The sequence below is a fragment of the Pecten maximus genome, unplaced genomic scaffold (assembly GCF_902652985.1).
Source record: "Pecten maximus unplaced genomic scaffold, xPecMax1.1, whole genome shotgun sequence".
NCBI lineage: Eukaryota > Metazoa > Mollusca > Bivalvia > Pectinida > Pectinidae > Pecten > Pecten maximus.
This window is the reverse complement of record NW_022979340.1, coordinates 1-15,166: the sequence shown is the minus strand read 5'-3', so window position 1 is coordinate 15,166 and position 15,166 is coordinate 1. Positions and strand designations below refer to the sequence as shown.

General features: G+C 40.9%; 1 protein-coding gene across 1 annotated transcript; it reads left to right on the top strand.

Annotated features, from left to right (window-relative positions):
• Positions 1 to 360: 360 nt before the first annotated feature.
• Positions 361 to 14,856, top strand: LOC117318504 (interferon-induced protein 44-like). Its single transcript, XM_033873482.1, has 6 exons — positions 361 to 917; positions 1,886 to 2,127; positions 5,187 to 5,384; positions 6,352 to 6,498; positions 12,300 to 12,471; positions 12,779 to 14,856. The coding sequence occupies exons 1-6, from the start codon at positions 386 to 388 to the stop codon at positions 13,093 to 13,095; spliced, it is 1,608 nt and encodes a 535-aa protein (XP_033729373.1). The 5' UTR covers positions 361 to 385; the 3' UTR covers positions 13,096 to 14,856.
• The last annotated feature ends 310 nt before the right edge of the window (positions 14,857 to 15,166 follow it).

Below are 15,166 nucleotides of genomic sequence, written 5' to 3'. Positions count from 1 at the left end.
TGAAGTAACATTTATTCGACTATCATAGGATCAAAGTTTTCCTATGTTCTATCATTCACTATCAAGCATTTTAATTAAAAAGTGCAAGGCTTTTCAGAACTTCCAAGTAGACTAGGGGCCACGGTGGCCGTGGTGGTGGCCGAGTGGTTAAGGTGTCCCGACACATTATCACTGGCTCTCCACCTCTGGGTTGCGAGTTCGAAACTTACGTAGGGCTGTTGTTTTTTGTTTGTTTATTTCTTTTTTCGTTTTTGCTTTTTTTTAAATTTTTTTAAAAAATTTTTTTTTTGTTAAAAAATACCAAATATACAATAACAACAACACTTTCAATCAGTACCTAATATCAATATTTCTAAATAATGTTCCATCCATATTTTCAGCAAATATGGCAACTACCTTAACCCAGACTCACAAGGACCAGCTCTCCAACTGGATAAATCCATCGAAAAAACACACGTTTAATTTACTGTACAAGATCAGCCGAGACGGATGTAACGCCCCGACCTTCCATAGTTACTGTGACAACAAAGGACCAACTGTCACTGTCCTGTATAACACTAACAACTCAGTGTACGGGGGATACACCTCTGTCAACTGGAACTCATATGGGGACTATATTACTGATGCCCAGGCGTTTCTGTTTAAACTGGATTATAATGGTACAACCCAGCCAATGAAATTTCCTATCCACACAGACGACACATACGCAATCTATGGGCATGCCAGTTACGGACCAACGTTTGGAGGAGGTCATGCCTTGCATTGCTTCAATGGAACTGTGTCTAAAGCTGGGTATTATTTCCCATTGAACGGTTACTACGGTTCGGGAAATACGTACGACATGCAGGGACAAAGCAATAACACTGTGATGAATGGTCATCTAAATGTCAAGGAACTGGAGGTTTACAGTGTACAAGGTGCCTTCTTAATGGTCGAGTATGAAATTGATTTAGTGTAAGAGTTTGTTGCTGAAGTGTCATTAATTTTCATTCGTTTTTCTTAAAGGCTGGGACAAAACCAGCATTTATTAATTTCCGTAGATAAAAAACTATTTACTTTCAGTTGATTCCATCCTCAGGATATAAACAGTGACTCATATCTTTCGGTTTTTTATTATTTCCTTTTCTTTTCCACTCATCATCGTATTGGTAGGTTGGTCACCGAAAAACAAAATCCTCAGTATTGTTTAACTCAATAAACGTTTTGTTCAATATTCTTTCATACTCCCTTCTTTAAAAAATATTCTTATATCTTATTGTTCTCTGATTGATATCTATATTTCCTTTTGTTTAATCTCGTTGATTTTAAACTCTGTATAATTCAGGACACGAATGACTATACTATTGCTTTTGTATATTGCGCATATAGGCTACTTGTTCAAATGTTCCCCGCCAAGAAACCCTATCTAGAGGCAACCTGTATTTCATCTGCAGGTTCACTAATTCATAGCGATATTTTCGTATAAATATCAACCTGGATTTTTTTTTCGGAAAAGCATTAATGACGATTAAAAATCTTTTAATTCTGCTGGGGCTGTAGGTTTTCGGACTAAACGAGTGTATGAAAATATTGGCCTATGTAAACATACGATATGCCAAAAGGGATACTCCTTAGAAGATTTTAGGCATAAAATGTTTCTGGTCTCTGGAGTATTAATCCCTATTCGTCAGATTTCTTTAACGTGCTATCATAGTAAATCCGCACATATTGTGGTGGTATAAGCATTGCCTCAGTCCTTTCTTTTGAATTTTTTTTTTTTATAATTTCAGTTTTAACCAAAAGATTTCTTCAAAGGTGGTGGAACTGTAACTTTAATGCACATAAAAACGAAATGTTGATGTAATAAGTCATTTATACCTTTGTTACATTCTCATTGTGCGTACAGAGCTCACCAGGGAGGAAGAAGAACTGCTTGAAAAGACAAAGGAAGCAAATCAGTTACTCGAGAAAACCAGAACGGAGCTGCAAAAGGAAGAAGCTCTATTGGAAAAACAAAAGAAGGCAAACGAGTTACTCTTAAAAACCATGGAGGAGCTGAGGAAGGAAGAAACACTTCTACAAAGTCAAAAGAAAGCAAATGAATCACTCTCAAAGCCGTGGATTTGTAATATCGACTGGAATTCTACCGTATGTTGAAATTTTCTATTGTTTGTATGCAGAATGCAGCTTTCTGATTAGTTGATTTTTTTCCTTAAATGAAAACAAAAACAAAAAGAAAAACGTAAATGACGCAAAAAAACGTAACGCCACAATACGTCGTTGTCGTTGTCGTTGCGGATTGATTTGTCAAAAAAAAATACAAAAAACTTGTTTTAAACTTTGAAATAACAGTTTCAGAAAATAATTATAAACATTGATGTTAAAATATTCTTTTTAGTTTCATAGGAATATGAAAAAAATATGCGTGCGCGTGTGCATGTAGATACATAGCCAGACACGTGCCCTTACATATACCTGATAAAAGGCCAGACATGTAGTTAGAAACCTAGCTTGATACATGCCTATGACACTTAACAAAGCACATAACTAGGCACATTGCCAGACACATAGCTAGTCATCTAGCCAGACACATAACTAGCCATCTAGCCTGACACATAGCTAGTCATCTAGTCAGACACATAGCTAGTCATCTAGCCAGACACATAGCTAGTCGTCTAGCCATACACATAGCTGGTCATTTTGTCAGACACATAGTTAGTCATCTAGCCAAACACATAGCTAGTGATCTAGTCGGACACATAGCTAGTCATCTACCCAGATACATAGCTAATCATCTTGTCAGACACATATATAGTTATCAAGCCAAACACATAGATAGTCATCTTGTCAGACACATAGTTAGTCATCTAGCCAGACACATAGCTGGTCATCCAGCCAGACACATAGCTAGTCATCTAGCCATACACATAGCCAGTCATCTAGCCAGACACATAGCTAGTCATCTAGCAAGACATATCGCTAGTCATCTAGCCAGACACATAGCTAGTCATCTAGCCATACACATAGCCAGTCATCTAGCCATACACATAGCTAGTCATCTAGTCAGAAACATAGCTAGTCATCTAGTCAGAAACATAGCTAGTCATCTAGCCACATACATAACTAGTCATCTAATCAGACACATAGCTAGTCATCTTGTCAGACACGTAGATAGTTATCAAGCCAAACACATAGATAGTCATCTTGTCAGACACATATATAGTCATCTAGCCACACACATAGCTAGTCATCTAGTCAGAAACACAGCTAGTCATCTAGTCAGAAACACAGCTAGTTATCTAGCCACACACATAGCTAGTCATCTAGCCAGACACATAGATAGTCATCTAGCCAAACACATAGCTAGTCATCTAGCCAGACACATAGCTGGTCATCCAGCCAGACACATAGCTAGTCATCTAGCCATACACATAGCCAGTCATCTAGCCAGACACATAGCTAGTCATCTAGCAAGACATATCGCTAGTCATCTAGCCATACACATAGCTAGTCATCTAGTCAGAAACATAGCTAGTCATCTAGTCAGAAACATAGCTAGTCATCTAGCCACATACATAACTAGTCATCTACCCAGACACATAGCTAGTCATCTTGTCAGACACATAGATAGTCATCTAGCCACACACATAGCTAGTCATCTAGTCAGAAACATAGCTTGTCATCTAGTCAGGAACATAGCTAGTTATCTAGCCACACACATAGCTAGTCATCTAGTCACACACATAGCTAGTCATCTAGTCACACACATAGCTAGTCATCTAGCCACATACATAGCTGGTCATCCAGCCAGACACATAGATAGTCATCTAGTCAGAAACATAGCTAGTTATCTAGCCACACACATAGCTAGTCATCTAGCCACACACATAGCTAGTCATCTAGCCACACACATAGATAGTCATCTAGCCACACACATATCTGGTCATCCAGCCAGACACATAGCTAGTCATCTAGCCATACACATAGATAGTCATCCAGCCAGACACATAGCTGGTCATCCAGCCAGACACATAGCTAGTCATCTAGCCATACACATAGCCAGTCATCTAGCCAGACACATAGCTAGTCATCTGGCCATACACATAGCTAGTCATCTAGCAAGACACATCGGTACTCATCTAGCCATACACATAGCTAGTCATATAGCCATACAGAGGTAGTGATCTAGCCACACACATAGCTAGTCATCCAGCCACACACATAGCGAGTCATCTAGCCAGACACATCGCTAGTCATCTTGCCAGACACAAAGCTAGTCATCTTGTCAGACACATAACTAGTCATCTAGCCAGACACATAGCTAGTCATCTAACCACATATATAGCTAGTCATCTAGCCAGACACATAGCTAGTCATCTAGCCATACACATAGCTAGTCATCTAGCCATACACATAGCTAGTCATCCAGCCAGACACATAGCTAGTCGTCTAGCCATACACATAGCTAGTCATCTAGCCATACACATAGCTAGTCATCTAGCCATACACATAGCTAGTCATCTAGCCACACACATAGCTAGTCATCTAGCCATACACATAGCTAGTCATCTAGCCAGACACATAGCTAGTCATCCAGCCAGACACATAGCTAGTCATCTAGCCAGACACATAGCTAGTCATCCAGCCAGACACATAGCTAGTATTCTAGCCATACACATAGCTAGTCATCTAGCCAGACACATAGCTAGTCATCCAGCCAGACACATAGCTAGTCATCCAGCCAGACACATAGCTAGTATTCTAGTCAGACTCATAGATAGTCATCTAGCTAGACACATATATAGACATACCTGACACAAAAGTTAGGCACATTAACTAGACACCTAGCTGATATTTCCTTATTGACAACATAGTTTAGTACGTTGGCAAGATTTGAAATACTACATCTGTATCGCTGTAGGTAAACATTACCTATTCTTGGCCTACTTTTGTAATTTGTTTGTTTTTGTTTTTTGTTTTGTTTGTTTTTTGTTTGTTTTTTGTTTGTTTTTGTTTTTTGTTTTATTGTTTGTTTGGTTGTTTTTTTTAACTTTTTGTTTGAGATACAGTTTGAGATCAGTGCTTTGTCCTAATGACATTGTTCTTTTATTTCAAGTCACCAATGTCTTCAATTTACTTTTAATTTTGCAAACAATTAACTTTTCTTTTTCAAATTTCTGATGCATTGTTTTATTCCCTTTGTTCAGTTTGAGGAAGAACTAAAGGATAAAGTGGTATCTTATAAACCGTTAACCGGAACGGATATCAAGCAGGCGAGAATCCTACTAGTCGGACAGGTCGGGGCTGGAAAGTCTAGCTTCTTTAACACCATCAACTCAATCTTCAGGGGCCATCTAAGTATTCAGGCCAATGCAGGCAGTGCTGAACATAGTTTAACCACCTCTGTGAGTATATAGTCATTGATATTCTTTTCAGATATATTCCATCAGTATTTTGTGAAATTTTGCCTATGTAGCCATCATATAATGATATTGATCAAGGCTATGTATGGTAAGTTCTGACTTTTAGTTTAGGAATTTACATAATCTGGAAACTATTTAACTAAAATATGCATGTTGTACACACAAATTCGCAATAGAAAGAACAAAAGGCCCAATGCGTCTGTATGGCTCACGTGCTTCTGATACAACATTGAAGTTGTTCTAGATCATTTATGCAGATACTAAGCAGACTACCACTATACTTTCATTCATCAAATATCTGCGTCTCCTGGTCGTCGAGAACCGTTCTTTAAAAATTTAAGAACACTTTTCTTTGATTTAAAGAAAACTCAAAGCCTTTCATCCCAACATCATACTAGCACAATGTCGGGTATCTTGTCTTCTGGTTAATATGAAGTTGTTGTTTGAAATATTTAGCCTATTTTACCCCCGTTACTTTGAATATAGGTCAAGGTCATTCATTTGAAGGAACTTTGTAGTTCTGCCCTCCAGCATGCTTCATACCCAGTACCAGGTCATTGGACCCCTTTGTTATTAAAAAGTTATTTAAAGTCTTTAGCCTATTTGACTCATGTGAATCCTTAAAGATATGCCAAAATATTGATTGAAATTGAAATCCTGTGCTAATTTCACTGTGCGAATGAACTGTCGATCATATATGCTGTTGTCCAAATGAGTATCCCTTTCTGATAGCATCAAATCATCGATTTACTTTTATTCATAATCCTCATACAACGTTCTCTGATTACATTCTGTTGATGCTAGAGGTATATTATATGATGTCGGCTTGTAAACAAACAAATAAAAACAAGAATAATGCTACAAGAAGACATATAGCCATCTTGCTTATTTGAGTAATGTTTTTGTTTTGTTTTTTTGTTTTGAAATTAATTATTCTATTATGTCACAGTACCGGATGTATCAAGTGAGAGCAGGATATGCTGGAAAACCTCTCAACTTCCGGTTATGCGACACACGTGGTATAGAAGAAGACCAAAGCCTTGATGATCAGGAATTCAATTATCTACTTGACGGTCATGTCCCCGATAAATACAAGGTGACAATATATTTTCAAATGTTTCGATTGTTTACATATTTTGATTAAGCATTACTTTGTCACTGCATCTCAAAATCAGGAAAGCAAATTCCTGCTATACAAGAATTAATATCTATATGCGATATCGAATTCATTGGTTGTCTATAGATGTAATTCTGACTAGGACGATGGAAAGTAAGTACGGAACTATATGTAGAACTAGTATTTAGCTTCTCAATGTAGCGCATACCATAACATCCGAGAGGGTGTGCCAGATGTGGTGACGTTGTATCCAGATGTGGTGACGTTGTATCCAGATGTGGTGACGTTGTATCCAGATGTGGTGACGTTGTATCCAGATGTGGTGACGTTGTATCCAGATGTGGTGACGTTGTTTCCAGATGTGGTGACGTTGTATCCAGATGTAGTGACGTTGTAGCCAGATGTGGTGACATTGTAGCCAGATGTGGTGACGTTGTATCCAGATGTGGTGACGTTGTAGCCAGAGGAGGTGACGTTGTAGCCAGATGTGGTGACGTTGTAGCCAGATGTGGTGACGTTGTATCCAGATGTGGTCACGTTGTAGCCAGATGTGGTGACGTTGTATCCAGATGAGGTGACGTTGTAGCCAGATTTGGTGACGTTGTAGCCGGATGTGGTGACGTTGTAGCCAGACGTGGTGACGTTGTAGCCGGATGTGGTGACGTTGTAGCCAGATGTGGTGACGTTGTAGCCAGATGTGGTGACGTTGTAGCCAGATGTGGTGACGTTGTAGCCAGATGTGGTGACGTTGTAGCTAGATGTTGTGACGTTGTATCCAGATGTGGTGACGTTGTATCCAGATATTGTGACGTTGTAACCAGATGTGGTGAAGTTGTAGCCAGATGTTGTGACGCTGTATCCAGTTGTGGTGACGTTGTAGCTAGTTGTTGTGACGTTGTATCCAGATGTGGTGACGTTGTATCCAGATATTGTGACGTTGTATCCAGATGTGGTGACGTTGTATCCAGATGTGGTGACGTTGTATCCAGATGTGGTGACGTTGTATCCAGATGTGGTGACGTTGTAGCCAGATGTAGTGACGTTGTATCCAGATGTGGTGACGTTGTATTCAGATGTGGTGACGTTGTAGCCAGATGTGGTGACGTTGTATCCAGATGTGGTGACGTTGTAGCCAGATGTGGTGACATTGTATCCAGATGTGGTGACGTTGTAGCCAGATGTGGTGACATTGTATCCAGATGTGGTGACGTTGTAGCCGGATGTGGTGACGTTGTAGCCAGACGTGGTGACGTTGTAGCCAGATGTGGTGACGTTGTAGCCAGATGTGGTGACGTTGTATCCAGATGTGGTGACGTTGTAGCCAGATGTAGTGACGTTGTAGCCAGATGTGGTGACGTTGTATTCAGATGTGGTGACGTTGTAGCCAGATGTGGTGACGTTGTATCCAGATGTGTTGACGTTGTAGCCAGATGTGGTGACGTTGTATCCAGATGTGGTGACGTTGTAGCCAGATGTGGTGACGTTGTATCCAGATGTGGTGACGTTGTATCCACATGTGGTGACGTTGTAGCCAGATGTGGTGACGTTGTATCCACATGTGGTGACGTTGTATCCACATGTGGTGACGTTGTAGCCAGATGTGGTGACGTTGTAACCAGATGTGGTGAAGTTGTAGCCAGATGTTGTGACGCTGTATCCAGTTGTGGTGACGTTGTAGCTAGTTGTTGTGACGTTGTATCCAGATGTGGTGACGTTGTATCCAGATATTGTGACGTTGTATCCAGATGTGGTGACGTTGTAGCTAGTTGTTGTGACGTTGTATCCAGATGTGGTGACGTTGTATCCAGATATTGTGACGTTGTATCCAGATGTGGTCACATTGTATCCAGATGTGGTGACGTTGTATCCAGATGTGGTGACGTTGTAGCCAGATGAAGTGACGTTGTAGCCAGATGTAGTGACGTTTTATCCAGATGTGGTGACGTTGTATTCAGATGTGGTGACGTTGTAGCCAGATGTGGTGACGTTGTATCCAGATGTGGTGACGTTGTAGCCAGATGTGGTGACATTGTATCCAGATGTGGTGACGTTGTAGCCAGATGTGGTGACATTGTATCCAGATGTGGTGACGTTGTAGCCGGATGTGGTGACGTTGTAGCCAGACGTGGTGACGTTGTAGCCAGATGTGGTGACGTTGTATTCAGATGTGGTGACGTTGTAGCCAGATGTGGTGACGTTGTATCCAGATGTGGTGACGTTGTAGCCAGATGTGGTGACGTTGTATCCAGATGTGGTGACGTTGTAGCCAGATGTGGTGACGTTGTATCCAGATGTGGTGACGTTGTAGCCAGATGTGGTGACGTTGTATCCAGATGTGGTGACGTTGTATCCACATGTGGTGACGTTGTAGCCAGATGTGGTGACGTTGTAGCCGGATGTGGTGACGTTGTAGCCAGACGTGGTGACGTTGTAGCCAGATGTGGTGACGTTGTAGCCAGATGTGGTGACGTTGTATCCAGATGTGGTGACGTTGTAGCTAGATGTTGTGACGTTGTATCCAGATGTGGTGACGTTGTATCCAGATATTGTGACGTTGTAACCAGATGTGGTGAAGTTGTAGCCAGATGTTGTGACGCTGTATCCAGTTGTGGTGAGATTGTTGCTAGTTGTTGTGACGTTGTATCCAGATGTGGTGACGTTGTATCCAGATATTTTGACGTTGTATCCAGATGTGGTGACGTTGTATCCAGATGTGGTCACGTTGTATCCAGACGTGGTGACGTTGTAGCCAGATGTGGTGACGTTGTAGCCAGATGTAGTGACGTTGTTGCCAGATGTGGTGACGTTGTATTCAGATGTGGTGACGTTGTAGCCAGATGTGGTGACGTTGTATCCAGATGTGGTGACGTTGTAGCCAGATGAGGTGACGTTGTATCCAGATGTGGTGACGTTGTATCCAGATGTGGTGACGTTGTAGCCAGATGTGGTGACGTTGTATCCAGATGTGGTGACGTTGTATCCAGATGTGGTGACGTTGTAGCCAGATGTGGTGACGTTGTAGCCGGATGTGGTGACGTTGTAGCCAGACGTGGTGACGTTGTAGCCAGATGTGGTGACGTTGTAGCTAGATGTGGTGACGTTGTATCCAGATGTGGTGACGTTGTAGCTAGATGTTGTGACGTTGTATCCAGATGTGGTGACGTTGTATCCAGATATTGTGACGTTGTAACCAGATGTGGTGAAGTTGTAGCCAGATGTTGTGACGCTGTATCCAGTTGTGGTGACGTTGTAGCTAGTTGTTGTGACGTTGTATCCAGATGTGGTGACGTTGTATCCAAATATTGTGACGTTGTATCCAGATGTGGTGACGTTGTATCCAGATGTGGTCACGTTGTATCCAGATGTGGTGACGTTGTATTCAGATGTTGTGACGCTGTATCCAGTTGTGGTGACGTTGTAGCTAGTTGTTGTGACGTTGTATCCAGATGTGGTGACGTTGTATCCAGATATTGTGACGTTGTATCCAGATGTGGTGACGTTGTAGATAGTTGTTGTGACGTTGTATCCAGATGTGGTGACGTTGTATCCAGATATTGTGACGTTGTATCCAGATGTGGTCACATTGTATCCAGATGTGGTGACGTTGTATCCAGATGTGGTGACGTTGTAGCCAGATGAAGTGACGTTGTAGCCAGATGTAGTGACGTTGTATCCAGATGTGGTGACGTTGTATTCAGATGTGGTGACGTTGTAGCCAGATGTTTGTGACGTTGTATCCAGATGTGGTGACGTTGTAGCCAGATGTGGTGACATTGTATCCAGATGTGGTGACGTTGTAGCCAGATGTGGTGACATTGTATCCAGATGTGGTGACGTTGTAGCCGGATGTGGTGACGTTGTAGCCAGACGTGGTGACGTTGTAGCCAGATGTGGTGACGTTGTATTCAGATGTGGTGACGTTGTAGCCAGATGTGGTGACGTTGTATCCAGATGTGGTGACGTTGTAGCCAGATGTGGTGACGTTGTATCCAGATGTGGTGACGTTGTAGCCAGATGTGGTGACGTTGTATCCAGATGTGGTGACGTTGTAGCCAGATGTGGTGACGTTGTATCCAGATGTGGTGACGTTGTATCCACATGTGGTGACGTTGTAGCCAGATTTGGTGACGTTGTAGCCGGATGTGGTGACGTTGTAGCCAGACGTGGTGACGTTGTAGCCAGATGTGGTGACGTTGTAGCCAGATGTGGTGACGTTGTATCCAGATGTGGTGACGTTGTAGCTAGATGTTGTGACGTTGTATCCAGATGTGGTGACGTTGTATCCAGATATTGTGACGTTGTAACCAGATGTGGTGAAGTTGTAGCCAGATGTTGTGACGCTGTATCCAGTTGTGGTGAGATTGTTGCTAGTTGTTGTGACGTTGTATCCAGATGTGGTGACGTTGTATCCAGATATTTTGACGTTGTATCCAGATGTGGTGACGTTGTATCCAGATGTGGTCACGTTGTATCCAGACGTGGTGACGTTGTAGCCAGATGTGGTGACGTTGTAGCCAGATGTGGTGACGTTGTAGCCAGATGTAGTGACGTTGTATCCAGATGTGGTGACGTTGTATTCAGATGTGGTGACGTTGTAGCCAGATGTGGTGACGTTGTATCCAGATGTGTTGACGTTGTAGCCAGATGTGGTGACGTTGTATCCAGATGTGGTGACGTTGTAGCCAGATGTGTTGACGTTGTATCCAGATGTGGTGACGTTGTATCCACATGTGGTGACGTTGTAGCCAGATGTGGTGACGTTGTATCCACATGTGGTGACGTTGTATCCACATGTGGTGACGTTGTAGCCAGATGTGGTGACGTTGTAGCCAGATGTGGTGACGTTGTAGCCAGATGTGGTGACGTTGTATCCAGATGTGGTGACGTTGTAGCTAGATGTTGTGACGTTGTATCCAGATGTGGTGACGTTGTATCCAGATATTGTGACGTTGTAACCAGATGTGGTGAAGTTGTAGCCAGATGTTGTGACGCTGTATCCAGTTGTGGTGACATTGTAGCTAGTTGTTGTGACGTTGTATCCAGATGTGGTGACGTTGTATCCAGATATTTTGACGTTGTATCCAGATGTGGTGACGTTGTATCCAGATGTGGTGACGTTGTATCCAGACGTGGTGACGTTGTAGCCAGATGTGGTGACGTTGTATCCAGATGTGGTCACGTTGTATCCAGATGTGTTGACGTTGTATCCAGATGTGGTGACGTTGTATCCAGATATTTTGACGTTGTATCCAGATGTGGTGATGTTGTATCCAGATGTGGTCACGTTGTATCCAGACGTGGTGACGTTGTAGCCAGATGTGGTGACGTTGTATCCAGATGTGGTGACGTTGTATCCAGATGTGGTGACGTTGTATCCAGATGTGGTGACGTTGTAGCCAGATGTGGTGACGTTGTATCCAGATGTGGTGACGTTGTAGCCAGATGTAGTGACGTTGTTGCCAGATGTGGTGACGTTGTATTCAGATGTGGTGACGTTGTAGCCAGATGTGGTGACGTTGTATCCAGATGTGGTGACGTTGTAGCCAGATGAGGTGACGTTGTATCCAGATGTGGTGACGTTGTAGCAGGAGCTAGAATTTGTATAACACTTCATGCCGAAAGAGGCAAATGTGCTAAAACACATTTTTCTCGTAACGTGAATATTATCCATACATTTACTTTTACCATGAAGTTCTCTCATATATCAAAGCAACATATTCTGTTGTTATACTTGGTAGTTTCTTTTAAACATTAGATTTATATATTTTATTGCTTGTCAGTTCAACCCGGCCCTTCCTCTTTCGCCTGACGCCATAGGATTCATTAAGAACCCCACGCTGTCAGATAAAATCCATTGTGTGGCTTTTATCCTGGACGCTAGTTCTGTAGACGTCCTCCCACAGAAAGTGATGGAGCGGTTCAAGTCATTGCAGACACGGATGAACCAAAGAGGTAAGACGTTGAATGCTTTTTTATTTCTTGGTATGAATAGATAAGTAAAATATAAAATTATATTAAAAACAAGAAACAAAAAATCCAATAGAAATAAAAGATAAATATCATTTTGTATATTGCAACTATGTCATTTTATGATAAGCACTATTATGATATGTTGCGGGCACAACCAATCGGAACTCCTCGGCTGTGCTATACAGATGTTGCGTAGTCACATCCGAGGAGTTCCGAGTGAGGCACGACCTGATTTGAAATTGAACAGAATATAAAAAAAAATGCATGGCTGACGTTTATTTCCTCGCAGGTATACCGCAGGCTGTTCTGTTGACTAACATAGACAAAATATGTGAGGAAATATCAGATGACGTCAGTAAAGTGTTCTTCAGTGGAGCGGTGAAAGAGTGTGTGGAGAAGGTTGCCATGATGATGGGACTACCACAGTCCCAAGTACTTCCTGTTAAAAACTACCATCGCGAGGTCGAGCTAGATCAAAACATCAACATCCTATCACTTATGAGCCTCAAGCGAATCCTCAACTTTGTCGACGACTTCCTCTACAACAAGCTGGATGAGATTGAGGCTGAAAATGGAGCTCAAGTCAGAATCCCTGAATCTAAATAAAATTAGGGAAATATGTGTTGGACATTTGCGGCCAAGCTACACTGTACGTGGAAAATAGTAGGCTAAAACCAAAAGATATTTGGCTCTTTTACTAAACCATACAGTTTCGTCAGTCTTTAACAAAGGCATAAGACCATGAGGCTCTCGGCTAGAAAAATTCCATTGTTTTCATATCCCACCGCCTTCCCTTTGTAGGGAATTTATTATCATTTTGATTTACATTTATTTGCTATAGAACTTATGGGGTATCTATCGCTGAAGATGACGGCAGGTTAATCTGCTTCGATTGTCCTTGCTAGACGTAGCCATGAACAAGTCTGTATTTGAGTATAATCGGAATTCTATTATTCTTAAATATTTAATCCACTTGTATGTTTTTCGATTATCCAACATGTCATAATGAAGGTAAGCATCTTCATTATGTTGCCCTGGTGAACATAAAAACTCCTAGAAATAAAGGATGAAATTTAAAGGATGGATACAGCTAGGCGCTTGTATCTGTTAATTAACACCAGAGTTAAAATCATCCTCGATATGTACTATATACAGAAAGGTATTCAGCTTCCGTTCGAGATCTTCGGAAGATCGTTCGAACATCCTCGTAAAAAAAATGAAAATTCGAGATTTTTCATAATTGCTCTGATCTTGCAAAAACTAATTTGAAACCAAAGGCACTTATGTCTCACAGAACAGACGATCTCTGCTTCAGAAATATACGGAGGTAAACTTATGTGTTTAATTGGTAAAACGCACGTGACTTATGTTTTGGACGTCACATAAAGGTTAGTCGAGAATGTTAAAGTGATGTAGCTACAAACTACGACAAAATTTGAAAAATATCGAATTTTCTGATTTTTTTATGAGGTCCGAACGATTTTCCCAGGTTCTTGAACGGAAGCTGAATACCTTTATGTATAAAGTACATATCGAGGATAATTTTGACTCTGGTGTTGATTACAAACACACAATTTAACAAAAATAACAATGTACAATCTACCGGGAAAATGCCTCCCCTATAACAAGTACATTTCATATTCAGTTGATAGGCTGAGCCTTAGTATGTACGAGTCAAACACATCGGACAGGAAGCTATTTCCCGGGGAAAATGCTAATTTATCTCTTTAGTGAAAAATGTCCTGGTACAAGGGAGGCCACTCCAACATTGCTCTCCTCACCACAACATTGCTTTTTGAAGAACACAAGAGAGGTTACTATATAATTTCTCTAGTGAAAACTGTCTTAGGACAAATGATTAAGCACACAAGGGAGGCTACTCTTTCATTTCTTATGAGAAAACTCTCCTATAAATGCTAGAATACGTAATAATGATCAAGGTTAACGCCTTAAGTTATTACCTTGTAGGGTCAACAATTTTAATGTGATTTTTGTTTGAAATAATGTTTAGTTAATCATATTCGCTCATTTGTGTGTAATGATTTTTTGTGATATATAATAATGTTATTTATGCGAAAATTATTATCACTTATGATGTAAGTGTGATGAATGCTACATGGTTTTTATTGCTTGGTATATTTTATCTATTGTCATAATTGAATAATCTAATTATTATCATAATTATTGTTCATGTGCATGAGTTGTTTGCCGTATTACCGTCAATTGTTTTTCGGCAGGATGAACTTGTTCTTGATCATCCAGATTATGATTGCATAATTCACAATAAGCTGTGCAATGCCTGATTTAATTTCCATTTAAAATCCGCCATATTAATTTTCAGCTTCAATAAAATAAATTAAAGGTAACCGACTGTGCATTATGTTTTAATCAAAGATGATCAAATATATAACGAAAGCCAGAGGGATAGTGGAATATATTCAAAATTCTTACAAATGTGTAGTCGAACCCAAAAAGAAAATTGATTGTAAACCTTGCAAATTGCAACAGCTACCAGATCATGTGTCCCACGAGGAATCGATTTTGTTGCATCTTCATCTATTATTTTGTTCTTCCAACTTCAAAATAAAAATACTGTGACCCCTCATTCTGAAGAACCGGGATACTGGTAGTTGGAGGAAATCACTACGATTATAACAAAAACAAAACAAAAAAAAAA

What these genes read in the sequence shown, in the direction of transcription:
- LOC117318504 (XM_033873482.1), top strand. Translation starts at nt 386, where the DNA reads ATGGCAACTACCTTAACCCAGACTCACAAGGACCAGCTCTCCAACTGG. An exon ending in GGAGGTTTACAGTGTACAAG is followed by an intron (nt 918 to 1,885) that starts GTGCCTTCTTAA and finishes TTGTGCGTACAG; the next exon opens with AGCTCACCAGGGAGGAAGAA. An exon ending in ATGTCCCCGATAAATACAAG is followed by an intron (nt 6,499 to 12,299) that starts GTGACAATATAT and finishes ATTGCTTGTCAG; the next exon opens with TTCAACCCGGCCCTTCCTCT.